Here is a 19,998-nt window from a genome sequence, read left to right as displayed (position 1 = left end):
TCTTTAATTCTCCATTTAAAATTTTGCCTTTTCAGTGTTAAAAATGTAGGGGAAAAAATAGAAAAAAGGAAGACGTTTGTTTGTAATTAATATTAGCGTGGTTCTAGCTGAAAATGAATAGTTTTGCAACGTCTATGTTTAAAATCGAAGTTTTTAAAATGTTGTACAAATAGAAAACGAATAGTTCATATTTTAGGACAAAGTACAGTTCGATTTTTCCTTAATTAATTCCATTTTGTTGAACGTATAGTGGTTTTATCTTCGGGACTATTATTTTGAGATTTTCAGACCCGCGCGAAAGTCCTTACTGTCGCTAGCTTCACACTGCTAGTTAAACAAGCACAACTAGCTACAAACAGAGATTTTGCCCATGCCATCGATTACAACATTACTTTTTAAATGACCGACATTACCCCGTGTGGTAGGTACATAAATGAAAACAGAAGACATTTAATAGAATAATTATTATCAGCATTACTACTTTTACCAATTGAATATATATATGACAGAACACGGACATGGCTACAGCCAACTTATGAAAAAAGATGCACGTGTTCTCAATTATGAAAGTAAAAAAACGACTGAACAAGTAGAATTGCAGTCACGGAATCTGAGCACAGGACACATTAAACAATTATTTTGTAATCTCACCTCTTCTGACACCACTCGCTTGCTGTAGAGACAGAAGACACATGCGCAATACTGTCTATCGAACACAACAATGGCGGCCTCCATACAGATGCGCAGGTTATACACGAGTGGACGGGGAACGTTTTTCAGAAGTTTACATAAAAATTATTTTTGTTTCCGGAGAAAAATTGCTTCGAAAACAGTTGCTGCAAAAATACAACTGTCAGCCAAAAAAGGTGAATGTGATATGCCGAGCCAATACAGGAAATTACCATGACTTGTATAGCTGAGCTGCTATATGAATGCATTTTGGGCTAGCTAACGTTATTGGATAGAAACTCTTGGCTAACTAGAGTGTTTTGAAGGGTTGCTTGTCCTTTTAATTGTCTAACGTTAGCTATCTAGCTCCGCTCGATAGTTTTGTTAGCACGGTGACTTCAAGATTTTTGATTTATCCCACGACTTGCTAACGTAGTGTATGCACAAGTTATCCAAGCACTTCTTTTTCTGGGTACATTTTCGTAGGTTCGCTCAGCATTTGCCTTTATAACCATGACTTACAATGAATTACTTTATGCAGTGCTACGTTTGGCGAGTTAAGTAGAGCAATCGCTGAACTCGCCAAATTGTTTCGTGAAGAAATCACAGACGCTTCCATTCAGGTGTGGGTCGAAGATATATGTTGTTTAAATGCCGACTAATGCCTCCAAACAGCCTGTTCCTAACTTCGTTTGAACGGCTGCCTTGCTACATCGCTGTGCTAAACTTGCGGTGTACATGTTATATTTTGTCTTTTTAGAAGCTAAGGATGAAAGAAAATCTTTTTCCACACTTCAAGAAGAGAGACGCGAACAGGCAGAGAGATCTGTGCTGATCAGCTGTCCGCCAAATATCAGTGAGACGAAGTTTCTAAAACACATGTCCAGACATGGAAATATAAACAACTGTTTCTTTTACGAAAGTTTCGTAAGTATTGTCTGTACTGTACTAACCGTACTAACGATGTTATTCATGACAAATCAGACTGCCCACACTGTTGTTATATTAACTTGGATAGCCGTTTACGCACAACTTGGAAAAATCCCATTCTGTACTACCCTGACTTCCTCCTAATGAATTTCCACACCAAACTGTAGATTCCAAATTTCTGGAGTCAACCCCAGGCATTTAGCAAGTAGTGACCTCCACAATTACTGGCACGCTTGATGAAAATGAGCGAATGAAAAACAGAGGTTTTAAAATGATTGACATCCGTAAATATTTAAAAAATTAAATCAAAATTAAAAGCTACATTAGAATTCTTAAGTTCGTCGCAGATTTACGAAACTGTTTTGTGGCCGACCGTTACTTTGTGTTTTTGTAGGATATAATGAGGTAACAAACGTCATTGAAGCTATGACTGGAACTGAGTGCTGTGATCAGAACACTCCCTGTTTTGGGGTGCATAGAAGGAAGACTGCCCCATGCCTACTGTTAAATGTGGTGGTGGATTCTTTGCAGTTTTTGCTGCCAATAGTCCAGGGGCTCTTGTTAAGATCAGTGTCATAATGAATTCTCCCAAGTACCAGGGGATTTAGTCAAAAATGTGGTTTGCTCTACCAGGAGGCTGATACTTGGCTGTCAGTGGACCTTCTAATAAGATAATGACCCCTGATAAACTTCAAAATAACCACAGAAATGGTTCTGGGTAACACAACAAAAAAAAAACAGAATCAGTTGTGCACTGGCCATCTGAATCTCAACACGTAGAGAGAGAGAAGGGACCAGAGGAACCTTATCAAACAGGAAAAGGTCATCCTGGATTGGGAAGGCTGCACCAAGTACTAATCATAGGATTGCCAATAATTGTGAATCCTGATTTTTTAAAATGAATAATTTAAAAAATGTGTTATTTTAGTTGAATCATTAATAAAGCACAATATTTTATACTTGTGGGGTAGTATATCTCAGTAATGGTATTTGCTTTTACCTAATTGTGCATCTTTATCAAGCATGTCAATAATTTAGGACCTGGCTGTCCCTCCTAGTCAGAAATATGCTTTTGAGGAGTATATACACATTGTGTTAAAATGTCAACATTTATACAGTGATGCAGTGGAATATAAATATGGCATTTAGAAATATAAATAGCCAGCACCGCTGTTCCTGAATATGTGGGCAATTTAGCTAAACATATGAGCTGCTTTAAACCTGCTTTTCAAGCAACCATTACATTTTTTCAAACATCAGTTCAGGTTGTACTCCATGCTGTGGAAGTTGACCATTGTTCCTTTTCGTGTTTCTTGTAGGGCATATATGCGGTGGTGGAGTTTTCTGAGAAAGAGAGTATCGCCTCACTTCGGGAGGCGACCAGCATTCCCAGCATTCAACACGAGACGGCTGTGCCTTTCAAAACCAGACTGCTTTCGGTGAAAGCAAACAACTTCAGTCTGCCCAGCTCCCAGCCGTCTGTGCAGTGCCTGAAGCAAACCCCCATTGGCATTAAGGAGCTGATTCTGAAGCTGTCACGAGAGGATAGTGTAAGTGCTTTGTCATGACTGCTCATTTTTATCGTATTCATGGGATTACGTAAGTGTAACAATGCTAACAATTGTTCAAAAGTGGTATGCTTTCGTGGATCTTTGTTTTCTTTAGAAAGATTCTGTTTTATGTGCAGTGTGATTTTATTGACAAAGAAATCATTTGAAATGCACATAACTAGTTGTTACGTCTCCAGCCTCTGCTTGCCTGGGTAGTGCAGGTGGAGGTAATACCTAATTGCTTAATTTCTTGATTGCCTCCTCCTGCCTGTGGCCCAATATAAGCCCTACAGTATGAGGCTGGGGAGATCTTCTTCAGTGTTTCTTTTGTGTGGTTTGTGTTTGGTAGGTTTTTGTGAAGACTCTTTTATTTTGTGAACTTTGTGGGTTTTTGTTTGGTTTAATTTGTGTTTTAGATTAATAAATGTCTGAGTTTGTGTTTTTAGATCAGTTTCTGTATGTTTTTGGTGCATTTGGACTTTGTTTGTTGCGGCCCTTCGAGCCGGCCGTAACATAATGGGGGCTCGTCTGGGATTCGAACCCAGGACCTCTCGCAGCCGAAGCGAGAATCATACCCCCAGATACACACAGTTAAAGGAAAGATCCTTGGATTACTATATACCAGGCTTGAAAGTCTTGCAGGATGTTTAGAGTGTTGGCAAAATTACATGCCTAGATCTATTGTTCTTTTCTATCTTTGGCTGCCTTTATTCTAAGAAGTTTCCGGATGCAAAATGTAACGAATGGTTTTACTATTGTATAGAGCACACAATGTTTAATATCATTCAGCAGAGTAAATTTTATGTTGTATTGCCAAAGATTCAATGATATCAATTTTTTCCCACTTTTTTATATCAGATAGACCAACAATTATATTCTCTTATGGAAGAGTACCAGCTGACTGAAGAGAACATTTGCCTGCGCTTCCTCGTCTGTTCCTTACTCAAAGACATTGCCGCTGCGTATTTCCCAGAATGCATCATAAGGCCATTCGGCTCCTCAGTCAACGGTTTCGGGAAGCTTGGTTGCGATCTGGATATGTTTTTGGATCTTGATGCTATCAGTGGAAGGAATATAAAGCAGGTAATATCACTTGATTTTCCTATTCTTTATTTGCCAGTATTGGTAATGCCAATATAGTGGTGGTATGACAAATACCAACAATGTTATTAAAATGCAATGTGGGGTTTATTATTTACCCCTCAAACGTTTTCTTTATTGTTTAGAATGATGGAACAAGTTCTGGGTTAGCTGAATGTAATGGGCGGCTCTTGTAATAGTAACACACAAGCTAACATCTGAAGGTGGTGATGTCATTCAGGATGTTTCATAAGGTGACATGATTCCTGTTGTGCATATTGTGTGAATATTGTCGTGACTTATAGGTGACACAAGGATGCTGAATCAGTCAACATTCAGTGTTCATTTTATTTTGTAGTAACATGGCAACTTCTCCATTTATTGATAGTGTTTTCCCCATAATTACTGCAATTTTTACAACACTATTACATTATGGACTAAGATTTATTTATTTTGTCTTTGTGTGTGGGTGGGTGGGTGGGTTGGAGTTAAATTATCTAAATAAAATATGATGCTTTTATGGCTTGAGGATGAGTAGGAGTACATTGTTTGCAAATGTAATATCACAGTCATTTCCGAAGAGAGTTCAAACAGAATCCTTTTTGGTCTAATGAGGCTTTATCAGTGTTTGCATGAGCAATGCAGGAGACAAACCAATGTGATCCATTTGTGGGCAATGTCATTAACTTTGTTTTGCAAGGATAGAATCTGTAATCATCTGTAATTTGGATATGTAATTCAGTGTTTACTTGGCAGTTCGGTAAATGGCTCATTTAGATAAGCTGTGTTCACCTGTGTTCACACAGCGCAGATGTCTCTCCATCTCTGTCAAACTCTGTCTGCCAGAATGCCGCCCACGGGCCCCGGGTGTTTTCTCTTTTTATTAACTGAATTCACACAGGAATTCCCCCAATTCCTGACTATCTACTAAAGCCTTACAGCAACTTCCTTAAAGTAATAATCTCAAGGTTTTCATTAAAATAAATGTCTGTTAAGTCACTATCTATTGCTGAATTAGGTAACACAATGGTGATTGAGCCTGTTAATAATATTAATAATAAAAATTAATATAATATTATAATTTATGATTAAAGAACTGTGTGTCTATGGCGACATTCTCGGGAAAAAATCACAAGCAGCGCATAGATAGTGACGCGTTTTCCATCACTCATCAGTGGTTGGTCTGCCAGAGAGGGTAGGCGGAGCTAACGCAACAGGCTTGCTCTTCAACTCACTTGTGTGTGAGCGGCGTACTATTTTTTCCGGTGTCTGATAGCATTAAAGGTGGTGGGGTTATGGAACCCTAATAAGTTTTTGTGTAACATGAGAGGTCATCATTTGTTGATGTAGATTTCGTATTACATTTTATGACAATGTAACGTTACTAAATTACATAGCTATTTGCACAGCTAACGCTAGCTACCGGACCATGTCAATAAAGGCAACATTAGTTTAGACAACGTTGCGCACAGTATCCATCTCTCATATCAGGTAACGTTGTGTTAGCTAGCTAGCTAATGTAATTAACACAATCTAATGTCAGCTAACAATTAGAAGAAAAAACACTAGCTAACAACCTCGCAAACCGTCTCTCGAATGCAATGCTACCTTGTTGCAGCGTTGCAATGTAGCTAACTAAAGGCCAGTTCAGATCAATGATTCGCAACGAGACTGGATGCAACTTGCAAAATTCCAAGACGTCTAGGACGGAGTGTAGCACAGTGGGTAAGGAACTGGGCTTGTAACCGAAAGGTCGCAGGTTCGATTCCCTGGTAGGACACTTCCGTTGTACCCTTGAGCAAGGTACTTAACCGAAATTGCTTCAGTATATATCCAGCTGTATAAATGGATACTATGTAAAATGCTATGTAAAAGTTGTGTAAGTCGCTCTGGATAAGAGCGTCTGCTAAATGCCTGTAATGTAATGTAATGTAGGTAGCAGAACGGAGGGATCTGGCTGGCATGTAGGGTTTGAATATCTTGTGGAGGTATGCTGGGGCTGATCCCTTGACTGCCTGGTATGCTAGGACCAATGTTTTAAATTTGATGCGAGCTATAACAGGCAGCCAGTGGAGGGTAGTGAGCAGGGGAGTTACGTGGGAGTGTCTGGGGAGGTTGAAGACCAGCAGACGAGCCGCAGCATTCTGAATGAGTTGCAGGGGTCTGGTGGCAGATGCCGGTAGTCCAGCCAGAAGAGAGTTGCAGTAGTCCAGGCGGGATAGAACCATTGCTTGGACCAGGAGCTGGGTTGAGTAGGTGGTGAGAAAGGGGCGGATTCTGCGGATGTTGTACAGGAAAAATCTGCATGCCCGGCTTACTGCTGCAATGTTCTTGGAGAGGGATAGCCTGTTGTCAATCACCACTCCGAGATTCTTGGCGCAGGGTGATGATGTCACTATGGTGTCCCCTAGGGAAATGGAAAAGTCGAGGAGGGGAGAGGATAGAGCAGATATTACAGGGCCAAGGGATCTGGTGTACAAGGAGAAGAGAAGGGGACCGAGGACTGAGCCCTGGGGAACTCCGGTGGCGAGGGGACGGGGTGGTGATACCTTTAACGTTGTAAAGACAGCTTAAGTTAGCCTAATGTTAGACAATGAATGAGTATGTACATAACGTTACTTGTATAACAACCATTTTTTATTCAGTAAATAAGTGTAATAGTTGGCGTGGCCCAGGTGCCAACTGACTGACGTCACACAGGCGACCCTGGTTGGATCCGGTTGGATCTATGGGAAGTGAGGTCCAAAAACACACCTGCAATTACCGCTTCTCGCCATTGGTACCGCCAAAGAGAAAACGAAACTGAAACCTTCGAGATTGTACCTTTAAGGATTCACGCTCTCGATAAAGTTGAGCAAAAAAAGGGTTTTTAAAATAAACAATAAATGTAATGAGCTGTGTTGTGTACTGAACATGGCAAAATTATACACCGATCAGCCACAACATTAAAACCACCTAACTAATATTGTGTAGGTCCCCCTCGTGCCACCAAACAGCTCTGACCCATCGAGGCATGGACTCCACCTCTGAAGGTGTCCTCTGGTATATTTGGATTTCTGTATATATTTGTATCTACTGTATATTTATAGCTGAAATTTTGTATCTACTGTAAATTTGTATCTGATTCTGTTACTTTGATTGTCTTTGATGCTACAACAGTAACAAATTCCCCTCGGGGATCAATAAAGTACACTACTACTACTTATTACATTATTGGTTTTTATTACATAAAAAATTTGAAATGGATTACATTATTGGGAGCTATTACACTATTGGTTTATTAATTTATTAGTTGCTACAGGGATATAAAAATCTAAGATATTGTTAGCGGGTGAATTATTTCCACATGATTTTAAAAACTCTTGACGGGTCAGAGCTGTTTTGGTGGCACGAGGGGGACCTACACAATATTAGGCAGGTGGTTTTAATGTTGTGGCTGATCGGTGTATATTCAATCTAATATTTAATCTGAAGTGCTCAGAGAGAAAAACAATTTTTTTTGTTTAACACGATATACATTACTTTTTCCAAAATGGTATGCATCATAATTATGTACGCCTATAATTATTTAAAATAAAACCCAACTAAAATAAATTATACCCTATTTGTTAAGTTCATTTGAATCTTGGGGAACTGTTTTCTGGCCTCCCATGGCTTCCTTTTTCACTGGGGTATGAAAATGAGGTAACACACATGCCACATCGATGTGTCATCCATCATGGGGAAAGGCCGAGAACTGAGAAGAAAAAAATACAAAGGGCTGTTGACCTTCGCAAGTCAGGAGGTGGTTGTAAACAAGTACAAAAAACTAAAGGTATCACTTTCCACTATTAGGTCAATAAATGAGAAGTTTAAAACTACTGGAACAGTGAGCCAAATGATTTAGGTAGTGAAAACAAGGGTCACAGGAGATCTGCAAAACTGGGTTACATTTTGAAGGACGCATATGTCCTTCAACATGTATGGAAAAAAAACACTGTACCTACGATGAAATATGGTGGTGGATCTTATAAATTATGAAGTTGTTCTGCACCTACTGGTCCCAGGAGTCATTTTAAAGTCTGTGGGATTATGAACTTAAGTAAGTAATGAGACCTTTTGGCCAAAAACCTGGTATCCCCTAGGAAGCTCGAACTTTACTGCAAATGGATCTTTCCACCCGACAGTGCTGCTAATCATACCTAAAAATCAACCCGTTAAGTGACCACAAAATTACCGTTTTCTAATGGCTACCTCGTTTCTAGCCTTGAACTTGACCAGAAATTTGTGGTGTGAGCTGGACAGGGCAGTACACAAGCATAAATTGGAGAATCTGATAGATCTTGAGATGCAGTATTGATTAATGATAAAGTGAAACTTCCAATATTTTCACCAATCTCATAAAATACTATGGAGGACCTTCACAAGTGTTGTTATTGCAAAGGGAGGGTCCACAAAATTCTGAAAACAAGTGTGAATATAGCCACGTTTCCACCAAAAGTACCAGGAACTACTTTTCAAGGAACTAAAAGGTTCTTTCAGCCCATTGTTGTCTGCGTTTCCACCGCAGTCTAAAGTCCCGCGAAGATTAGGCAAATTAGCCCACTGACGTATGAAAGAGCGACGTTGTCGTCGGTCCATCTGTCCTATGATTTCTTCTGTAACCCCATACTACCACCGAAGTAGCCTACATTATTTTCTAATAACCGGGACAGCCCGGAGGGGTTTATTCCACTTATATACAACGGGTTGCCAACAATGACTATATATGGTTACTTTTGTATTTATTGATTTTTATCGCTGTAATCACCTGGAATTGAAATATTCTTCTGCAGCCGTTTGGGCATATTTTACCGTTGTCAAGCAAAACTGTCATTGGTAGTTGAACTTGGACCGTTGTTATGCAACAAATAGGATATAACAGGCCAATAGTCAGATTGTAACTGTTTTATATATCCTCTCAAACACATTATGTTTTTATGCGAACATTCACTTTCATGTCTTGACATCCGAGGCGACAGAATGCATTCACATTTCCAATATAACTGGCAACAATAGCAGAAAACATGCACACGTTGTAAACAATGTGCTGTTTGATTACTTTCTCATCGTCAATTCCATATAGGCTAAAAGGCAAAATGACAAGAATAGAACGAAAACTCGGACTTGCATGAAAATTTAAATTAGCAGTGGTACAGCCACCGTTTGCTTTCCTTCGAAGTTACTGCTAGCTGAGCAGCGAAGTGTGCCCTCCAGATGCGAACCATGCACCATAAATTAGTCCATAGTCTTCCTGGTCTTTTTGTGGAATTGAAGAATGGCAGAGTAAAATTACGGTAGTCTGAAAAAGCTAAAGGAACGATTACTAGAATTAACCTGTTATTTTACCCTGACAAAAAGTGCGGAAGGTGATTTCCAGTTTGCTTTTACTGTATCACCAATGTGAATTACGCAGAACTACCGCATACCTCACATAACTATCAAACGTTTTGAGTCAATTACAACGGGCTAACAAAGAAAATCCGGAAGAAAATATTCAGCAACCAAATTAATCCGTTGTTTTGGTATGTAATAAGCTGTCCCAGCACGAATGCTTAGCATTTTATAAAACGAATACTAAAGCAAGAAAAGAACAGAAGAGCACACGTTATAATTCCAAGACGTTGGCAGGCTATAACCAAAACTAGGCTACTGTGCCGCATAACATACAAGTTTGATTTGAAGTTATTATGAAAATAAATCGGTTTGCAGCTGCAGATTTGTAAACATGGCGGTTGAAATAAAACAAATAACACTGCAGGTAGTCGACCAATCAGAAATTTTCAGCGCTTGCGTCCCCCCCCCCCCCCAAAGTTTCCGGTACTACCCCCCCGAGCAGGAACTTTTTTGGGGGTAAAATAAAGCCCCCGGAACTAAATTTAGACCCTAGTTCCTGCAGTGGAAACGCACTGAGTTCCTCAAAAGGTTCCTAGTTCCGGGGTAAAGTTCTTGCGGTGGAAACGCGGCTTATTTGGGACTTATTTTGAGAAATACATTAACGAAAGTGTTCATTTGGCTGATTCCATCAAATCATTATTAAAGTAGAATCTTTCCACTTTCCAAAATGTAAAAATACTTATTTTATTTTATACAATATTTTGTTCATCTTTAATATAGTGTGTGGAACGATTATTTATGCTTTGTTGACAATGGAAAGAATCACTGCTTTGTTTCAGATTCGTTGTAATTGTAGTTCATGCCGATGGCAAAATTTAGGCTATTGCTACGTTGTTCTGTCGTTTTCAAGGGAGGTTACCCTTCATGCTCGCAGTGCATTGGTGCTTCCTCCTACTCATTCATCTGTGAATAGAGCACGTTGTCACTGGAGAGAAGTATATATCAGACCATTGATAAGTCCATGCCAATGTAATTATTTATTTTTCAAAGGACTATTAATTTACCGTGGTATTTGTCCAACTCTTTTTCATTGAGTTGCAGACATCCATTGTTTAGGCTATGTGTACGTGTAAGAGAAACCATCAGGCACCGTGAGAATTGCCGCAGGTGCTGGCATGTTTCCTTGTAGTTTGAACTTCCTGCTTTTTGTTAAGTACATTGCTTGCGTGTTCCCTCTGCATCACATGTCAGTATGTTGAAACATACTGACATGCACAGATTTAATTTTTAGGCAATGATTCTTTGTTGTAGATTTTTAGAAGAAAATTTGAATTGCTGTGCGTGCGTATCACTGAAATAAGCACTTCTACTGACTAAACGGAGCATAGTCAATTTTACTAACCTCAGCTAACACAAATGTCCTAACATTGACAATATCATGCACTCCACTGGGAACATTCTGTGCTAGCTGGGATGTAATTCTGTTCAGGTGAGGTGTTGTGCAGCTTCAAGATCAGAACCACTTTCATGAACCCTTTCACCATATAATATCTAATATACACTACATGGCCAAAACTGTGTGGACATCTGACATACAAAATTATGGACAGTAATATAGAGTTGGTCCACCCTTTGCTATAACAACCTCCATTATTCTGGGAAGGCTTTATACTAAATGTTGGCGCATTGCTGCAGGGATTTGCTTCCACTCAGCCAGGACATTAGTGAGGTCGGGCAATGATTGGGCGACTAGGCCTGGACCACATTTAGCTTTCCAGTTGATCCAAAAGGTGTTGGATGGGGTTGAGGTCAGAACTATGCCGGCCAGTCAATTCTTCCACACCGTTCTTGAAAAAAACATTTCTATATGGACCTTGCTGTGTGCCTGGGGGCATTGTCACATTGAAACCGTAAAGGGCCTTCCCCAAACAGTTTGGGAAGAACATAATTATCTAGAATGTGATTGCATGTTGTCTCATTAAGATTTGCCTTCACTGGAACTAAGGGGGCTTTACCCAAACCATGAAAAACAGTCCCAGATCAAAGGGTGTCCATATACTTTTGATCATATAGTGTATGTGAAGCAAGCCTAACTGAATCCTAAAGGTAGTCCAGTTCCCTTTTTTAAGCTGGGGTTCAGAAGTTGAATTGCAGCCATGCCCTGTATGGTCTAAGCATGGACAGAACCCTCTGTCCACACAACCACATGGAATGACTTCCAACAAGAGATGCGGTTGCCTTTTCTCGGTAAATGGGGACTTTCGGGGTATGATGTCACTGTCCTAAGCGGGCCCTCTCACCTCTGAAGCCTTGCTGTAGGGCGTCAGCATTGAAAGCTGTGTGTGTGCGTGTGCGCTCTGAACCACAGGCGGGGGGCGGGCTCTCGCTGGAGTACCAGCTGAAGAAGACCGCCTCGGAGCGGGCCGCCACCCAGAGCATCCTGTCCGTCATCGGGGAGTGCGTGGACCAGTTCGGGCCCGGCTGCGTCGGGGTGCAGAAGATCCTCAACGCCCGCTGCCCCCTGGTGCGCTTCGCCCACCAGCCCTCGGGCTTCCAGTGCGACCTCACCGCCAACAACAGGTACCGGAGCCCCCTGTGCCCGCGCCAGCTTGAGCTGGGGCCTTGGGTTGAACCCCTGTTTTTCTCAGCCGAGTTTGCGTTGAATTTGGCCCTCAGATTCTCAGCACTTAGCGCCCTGACTTGACCCCTAAGCTCCTCCACTGATTTTGTGCACTGTCTTTATTTGTTTATTAACCTTCATGCATACAGGGTAGGTTGACTGAGCACAGATGCTCTTTTGCAGCAACGCCCTGTGAATTCCCCCCAGCCCAGCCCCCAGCATTTATTTGTCCTACTTCACTACTTCTGAGATTTCTGAGTGACCTGGTATTAAGATCCACCTCCACTCTGCTTTGCTGTTGCAATGTTGTCTGAAGATAAGTTACCTGCCCACGTAGTCAAATTCTCATTTGTCCTTTTGTAAATATGACGTGCATATGTTGTTGCAGGTGACAGCTCATCGCCTCTTCGATGTAACGCCCACCTGCAGTGGTAAATTTCCCTCACTGTGGCCCTTTGATGTTTGCAGAGATTATCTAGTAAACAGCCACGCCCCTGGGCCGAGGGGAAGTCGAGATCACCATCGCCAGACCCCCTTTGCTTTAATTCGGAAGATCAATTTACTTTGGGGAAATTTCACTGCTTTGTCTGTCAGTGAAGATGGCAAGAGGACATACCCTCGGCCAGAGCCGTAGTAGCTGTTGCAGTGTTTATTGGCAGTTCACATTCAGATTGAATTGCTCTCCGGTTTAAATTCATAGAAAAACTGCACGTGCCCATTGTGAAAACTGGAGATGCACAAAAGAAACAAAAATGCTGCGTTGGTTCAGATATACCCTGTAGATAATTTGTAAGACATTAAATTGTAAACACTAAAAACATTGACTGGTGCTAGCTTTCAAAGATCAAGTATACAGGTTTGTTTTCAGCTGTTTTTGTGCAGGGTTTATCTTGTGACTGTTGCCAATGGTTATTACTTTTGGCGGTAACTGCAGCATGGTCTTAGCCAGCCCACAGCAAAGGCTGCAAAATAAGGCATGCGGAAAGTTCTCTGTCGAATACATGGGCAAACGAGCACGTAGCGCAGATGCTAATCTGCGGGGTGTTGGTTTTTCCGTCGCTGTGCAGAAACTAGCCTGGCGTGCATGGCGGGCGAGACTGAGAGAGTGACTGGCAGTTTCACTTCCCTATCGTCCCCGGATGCTCAACGGGGGCTCTAAGAATAACCTGAGCGTGTCACAGAGAATGAACTCACTGCACTTGGCAGTTTCTGAGGAAAACGAGAGAGGCCCTTGGTGCCAAAGGGGGGGTTTCTGTTGAACATCACTGAAACAAACAGGCACTTTCTGCAGAACCGTTGCAGTCGGTCAAGGTGACAATAGTGGAGCCTGCTATAGCTGAATTAAACTGCTGGGTGGAAACAGAGGAAAGACTGCCCTCTTGAGGTGGAAATCGTATAACGCCAGAAAGTCCCTTCTTTTGGTCCATTTGTGCATTTTCCTCTCTTTGCCCAGAAGCTGTTGAATTACATGTACCAGTCTGAGATTTTTCCTATGTGAGTGTACAGACGTGTTTCCCCTATTTAATACAGACATTAGCAAGCTGTTGGCACGTGTTCGCTTTTTAAATCCCGTGACCTCTTTTCTTTGTCATTGATTTGATTAGTTGTGTTTGATTAGAAGTTTCAAGGCCACTGTTCTACTGCTACCTTTAACTCTCTGGAATTGAAATGTAATATTTTTTTGCATATAGAAAGAAAATTGTGGAAATGATCAAACGGGTGTCCTGTATGCATGTAAACTGTAAATGAAAATCAAAATTTCTTTCGGCCGGCTCATCCTGATAAGACACTATTTCAGTGTTCTCTGGGAGCATTTTGACTCTTCAATTTATCAGCTAGTTCCAATTTTTCATTGGTCGCTTAGGAGGAGAAGTGATTGATTCAAGTCTCGGTGTCTGTCGCAGCGCAGCCTACCAAGCAGCCACTCCGCTTCCTGTTTCTCGTTAGCTAGCACACCGTGCCGTCCTGACAGTCCGCGTGTGTCCACAGGGTGGCGATGAAGAGCTCGGAGCTGCTGTACCTGTACGGCGGGCTGGACAAGCGTGTGCGGGCGATGGTGCTCAGCCTGCGCTGCTGGGCCCGGACGCACGGCCTCACCAGCACCATCCCGGGGGCCTGGCTCACCAACTTCTCCCTCACCGCCATGGTCATCTTCTTCCTGCAGAGGAGGAGCCCGGCCGTGCTGCCCACGCTGGACCAGCTCCGGGACCTCGCAGGTGCCGCCACGGCCGCCACCGCTGCCTCGTGGTCACGCCTGCCCCCCCACTAGCCCTCCCGCTCTTCTGCACGCAGCCACGATACGCTCTTTCTCCCAACATCCATCTCTCTCCCAATTTGAGATGTTCACATGTATTTCTTAATGTGTTTGATTGTCTGCCTTTGGAAGACTGTAGACTAGCATGCATGCCCCCCCAGAAATGTGTGTAGCTAGCTGTTGCTAATTTTCGCGCTGAAATACACTGCAATAGCTGAGTCACAGAGGCAGCAGGTATCATAGTAACCCAAAGCTCCTTCAAACATTGTGCTAGCACAACAGTAAAGTCACAGTCCCCCCTGGTAAAGACTGCACCCTTTGCCCTCACACGATAAGGTGCCCATATCAGCTGGTGGTCAGGCCTCACTTGAAACGTGCATAATAACCTTATGGTTCTGAGAGCTTGACCCAGTTGACACTGATGCTAAGTCTGCCCAACTGCCTGGGATGTGCTTTGTTAAACTAATGGGCTGTTAATACTGCTACTGATGAAGCACGATCTTGTGTTGGTGGAACTTCAGTTGGGGGCACGGTCGTTAATACATCAGTTAAAGCGGGGTGCACAACAAGGGCCTGTCTGTTCCAGGATTTTGTGCCAACTTCTACTTTTAAAGAATTAAATCAAATCTGTTTTATTTGCATGGCACTTTGTTTACGTAAAATTGTCACAAGGGCTTATTACTGAGTAGTAGAAAAGACTTAATGAATGAATAGCAAGCACATGTGGTAAAAAGGCTCCCAGTGGGCAGAAACCCCTCAAACAGTGGAGAGAAAAACCTCCCCAATGGGAAGAAATCTCAGGAGATACTCGGCCATAGAGTAGAAGCCCCTCCTCCACTGGTCGGCCTGGCGTAAAACAGCAATAGAATGGGTGTAACAGAAATGTAATATGGGATCTATCACAGCAGTTAAAATGGGTTGAGCAGGTTCATAGCTTGATCTGACAGTTGTATAAGCAGTAGCTACAGCCGCAGACTGCGAGTGTATCCTGAAGATTTTACTGTGCTCGAGTGCAGGAGAGAAGAAGGAGCTGTCATTAATTGGTTGGAACAAAAACCAGCATGCAGACTAGCCCTCCAGGACCGGAGTTGTGCACCCCTGACTCAAAGGGATCAGCCTAGTTGACTTTCTGGAGTTTTGGGTGTTATTACCCTTTTAGTGTTTTTGATTGGCAGCTTATGTGTGCGATGAAGGGTATTTAGCTGCAGAGGCATAACATTGCTGTAACAGCTGCCTTGTAGCAGCAGGTTGTCAGAGGCTTCTGTAAATATGGAACATAACCTTCATCGCACACTATAACTGTCTGGGCCAATAATAACATGCATTTAAACTGAAATAATACAAGGAAACTCCAGAAAGCTGTCTGTCTAATGCCGGCTAAAACGTGCTAGACCGAATCACACTGCAGGGAAAATGGCTTTCCTTTCTCATTGTATGAGAGATGGGTCTGATCTGATCAGAAACCTGTGCGGTCACACTCACTAAGTGTGTTTCTCCTCGCAGCCCCTGCCCAGGGTGTCTGTAAGAGTCCGTTCAGGCCACGGAGCTGAAACGGGTGAAAGTTAAAATCTGTCATTTGACCTCTCTCACCCTCCTGTCCCAGGGCCTGGGGATAAATGCATCATTGAAGGCAATGACTGCACCTTCGTCAGCGACTTCAGCTGGGTGCGGGATCAGAAAAACACAGAAAGTTTGGGTGAGAGATTTTTTAAAAATGTATTTATATATTTTCATAGCGTTAATTTAATGAGATGGTTGAACTTTTTAATGGAACGTTTCCACTTCTTGTGCCGCACAGAGCATCTGCTGCAGGAGTTCTTCGTGTTTTACGGCAACTTCGCCTTCAGCCGGATGTCCGTCAACATCAGGAAGGTAAGCGATGGACGGAAAAGCGAGAGAGAGAGAGGAGAGAGACGTGCTTATCCCCAGAACGCCTTTAATTGCAGTCAGTTTTTTAAAAAAAATGTGCGTTGAAAATCAGAATCCGTTTCCTAGGCGCGCGAGTCTTTGTTATTCTGCACCGTGAGCGGGGGCCGTCGCTGCGGTCCTCTCACGTGGGTCCGCCCTGTAGGGGGGCCCTGGTTCGGACGCGGACCTTCCCGCGACTCTCATTACCGCCAGTTGGCGCCGGGAAGCTGCCGACGGCAATCCCCGGGGAGGCGGTTAAGCGGCCGACCTAGCGGCGCGGGGCGTTCGCGCGGCGTTAAAGCTGCTCACAGTTCAGCCGCCCGTTGTGGGTGTCTGCGCGGTATTTCCGCCGGAACGTTCCCCGTGCAGCTGCAGCTTCTGTGGGCCGGCACTGCGAAATCCTTTCTCTCGACCTGGGCGCAATTCTCATTCTACAGCTAGAGGGCGATGTCCAAATATGAGCTGTGTAGGCTGGATAAGCCATTGCTTTTATCTCGTCCTCAGGTCCGTACTGTGCCCAAACTTGGCTTCTAGCGCGTCTGCATTTAAGGGAGGCTCGTAACGGTCTTTAACCCTCTGCTCCCGTCAGGAATGCTGCGACGGCAGCGCCCCAGCAGCCATTTTATCAGCGAAAGTCATGTTGGCTGTTCCACACGTTAACAACTCTATAAATCAAACAATAATTTTAAAAAATACTGAGGAGAACTCCTGAAAAATCGTATGTAGTCCACTGTAATTCCTTTTATGAATTTATAAACTCTATCCAATACCCCCTTGGGCTCTTTTTGCTAAACCTGAGTAGATTAGCTTTCCTTGTAGCTTTTGCATTTCTGGACATGTTGTAGACAGATTTGCAACCTTAGAAAGCAGAGCTCCTTCCTTCTTTTGAATACAGTTAATCTCTTCCTTCCTTAACACGACGCCTACGTGGGATTACTCTTGCGTCTTGGGCAATTAACATTTCAAATAGCCTATTTTGTAAATGTTGCAGTTTTCTGCCTAATTTTCTCTTCTATAGACTTTATAAATAAAAATAAAAAATATTATAAAGATTCATACAGGAAAGTGAGGATTCACTTCCTGTTGTCATCGCTATGCAGGCCTGTTGAGCGGTTCCTTCCCTCTGTGTAGTGTCTGTAAGCAGTGTGAACTGGGGCTCACCCCTCAGGCTGAGTCAGCACTCTGTACTGCAGGGATGGCAGTGGAGAGGAAGCGTTCCTGTTTGTCCCCTGTGCCTGTCAAAGCCCTGGTACCACCGCTCTGTGCGCTGGATGGTTCATGTCCACCTCTGGCCTCCCCTTCACGCAGAATAAAGGCTTCTAGTATTTGGAATCAAAACGGAGAAGCGAGGACAAATCGGTCTTATTCTCACACCCATCCTGTCCTGTCCCGTCCTGTCCTTGACCCCCCACTATTCCCACCGTGACCTCAGCAGCACACTGGACTGGAGTGTGTTATCCAGACTCGGATTCTGATTCTGTTTTTCTCACGTCGGAGCCGTGTTACTTACTCAATGGGGCCTTGTTGCAGTCTTCAAAGCCCAATTACAGCAGCATTCCTCCCCGCTTAGCTTCTGGGCCTTGGTGGCGCCCAGAGCTCCAGCCCTCCTTACTCAGACTCGGGGTGCAGGGGAGAGTTATGGGAAAGATTTTCAGCGTAATTACACTTCAGGTCATAATGAATCCTGTGAGATATCACACACTGACCACAGGACAGGTTTCATTTCTCAAAATTTTTCAGTGAGTTTTACATCACACAGTATGCTAGTTTTCATGCAGTTCTATAAAAAAAAACCTACTGCTGAATCCGGTGAGTGCCAGGTATTTGCAGTATGCGCCACGGTTTCTGTGAGAGCCAAACCCAGAGAAGGAAGGGTCGCGGTCACCAGGGGAACCGCAGATCATCAAGTGCAGCGGGCGCGTGCCTCGGCCAGGAGGTGCGGACGCGCGGCGTCACTGGCGAAGGCGGCGGGGTAGGATGGGGGCTCAGCGCTGTGATTTACGACTGCTCCCTACTGGAGCGTCTCGAAGAGTTCACTCTTCTCAAACCAGACCGAGGAGAGCGGTGTCCAAACACGCCTCCCAATTCGCAGGAGTACTTAGGTGCATTAACTGTCTTAACTACTACTTGTATTTTTTCCATAGACTGCGTTGTTGCCGTTGTCGTTGTTAGTGTTAATCAGTTTAACCTTCAGGGTCCAAGTTGAACTATGCGGTTGTTCCCTGCACTTGGACCGGTACTTCTCTCTAGGGGTTTCGTCATACTTGTTCCTGGTTAGGGTTATACACTTTGTTGTACATCGCTTTGGATAAGAGCGTCTGCCAAATGCCTGTAATGTAATGTAATGTAATGAGTAGAAAGAGATCAGGGGAAGGGTGCGTGAATGAGGAAGGTGGAGGTTGGGGCAGCGGGAAGTGGGGGAGGGGGGGCAGGGTGTAGAGGTTTGAGAGATGTTGGGGACAGAATATGTTTTTGCGCCCCCTTCTGTGCGCAGGGCAAGGAGCAGAACAAGCCGGACACGTTTCCCCTGCACATCCAGAACCCCTTCGAGCCGTCCCTCAACGTCAGCAAGAACGTGAACGCCACCCAGCTGGAGCGCCTGGTGACCCTGTGCCAGGAGAGCGCCTGGCTGCTGCAGGAGGGCGGGGCCAGCGGGCGGGGCCCCGCCAGGGACTCTCCGTGGGGGATGGCCGCCCTCCTCCTACCCTCCCTGTCACAGTCGGTCAGGACCAAGGGCAGGAAGAGGAAGGCCAGGGAGCCGGCCAGCGAGAGGATCAAGAGCCTGCTGGACTCCCTGAAGAGCGGCAAAAACGGCTCTTCCGCCAAACCCCACTAGAGGGCGGCGTTCTGCGGCAGGGACCCACGGACTTAGCTTACCGAAGGGGGAGTTCCTCCTGACGGGGCGCAGGGGGGAACAAAGCTTTCCGAAAAGAACAGAGCGCTCTGTGCCAAGCGCTGTATCCTGCTGCTGCAAACAAGGACGAGTACTCTGCTTTCCTTTACCTCACTGATGTGTAAAGATGGCCGTACATAGAAATACTACATTCAAACATCACATGGCAGGCAACATCTTTTTTTGTTTAGTTTTAAGTTTTGTTCTGCAGTTTTCTTACCCCATGTGTGTTTATACAAAATGTACCCCAAAATGGACATTTTTAACTGTATTAACCATCCATTCAAACTCCTGAACATGCTTTTACCATACAAGTAAAACACCTTTGAGTTTAGTTTTTTTATTTTTTATTATTGAATGGTTTAGAGCTGATTGCCGTTCTCAGATTAATATAAACTTTTCCTCTTGCCTCTGTCTCTTTGTTAAACTTGATTAAGCTCTTTAAAAGTTGGAAAACGTTGGTCCCATGCCGGAGCAAGTGAGTTTAAGGCATGAGTCCATAGCTTTTCCTTCAACCAAGCAATTACACACCTGATTCTACTAATCAAGGTCTTTAGCAAAGACACTAGTGGTTGATCAGTAGAACCAGGTGTGTACGGTAACTGCTTGGTTGGACCAAAAGCCTGCACCCACCCAGGCCCGTTCTGGATAAGATTGAGGGCTTGTGGTTTAAGGGCGTTCTGCGGTGCTTTCAGAATGTCTCCGCTCCCACTGTTTAGCGCCCATGTGGAGTACAGCC

The 19,998-nt window shown here is 43.8% G+C and overlaps 1 protein-coding gene across 1 annotated transcript; it reads left to right on the top strand.

Annotated features, from left to right (window-relative positions):
- Positions 1 to 686: 686 nt before the first annotated feature.
- On the top strand, positions 687 to 19,667 carry mtpap (mitochondrial poly(A) polymerase). Its single transcript, XM_035412115.1, has 9 exons — positions 687 to 866; positions 1,430 to 1,596; positions 2,919 to 3,149; positions 4,008 to 4,232; positions 11,953 to 12,164; positions 14,194 to 14,420; positions 16,062 to 16,154; positions 16,257 to 16,330; positions 18,861 to 19,667. The coding sequence occupies exons 1-9, from the start codon at positions 722 to 724 to the stop codon at positions 19,200 to 19,202; spliced, it is 1,716 nt and encodes a 571-aa protein (XP_035268006.1). The 5' UTR covers positions 687 to 721; the 3' UTR covers positions 19,203 to 19,667.
- Positions 19,668 to 19,998: the final 331 nt, after the last annotated feature.

Source organism: Anguilla anguilla, chromosome 4, assembly GCF_013347855.1.
Source record: "Anguilla anguilla isolate fAngAng1 chromosome 4, fAngAng1.pri, whole genome shotgun sequence".
In the NCBI taxonomy this organism is placed as follows: domain Eukaryota; kingdom Metazoa; phylum Chordata; class Actinopteri; order Anguilliformes; family Anguillidae; genus Anguilla; species Anguilla anguilla.
Note: the sequence above shows the minus strand (reverse complement) of the source record. Positions and strands in the feature narration are given on the sequence as shown.

Excerpts from the sequence above, each read along its gene's own strand:
- mtpap (XM_035412115.1), top strand. The coding sequence starts at position 722 with ATGGCGGCCTCCATACAGATGCGCAGGTTATACACGAGTGGACGGGGA. Across the intron at positions 3,150-4,007 it reads AGCTGTCACGAGAGGATAGT|ATAGACCAACAATTATATTC; the intron begins GTAAGTGCTTTG and ends TTTTTATATCAG. Across the intron at positions 12,165-14,193 it reads GACCTCACCGCCAACAACAG|GGTGGCGATGAAGAGCTCGG; the intron begins GTACCGGAGCCC and ends GTGTGTCCACAG.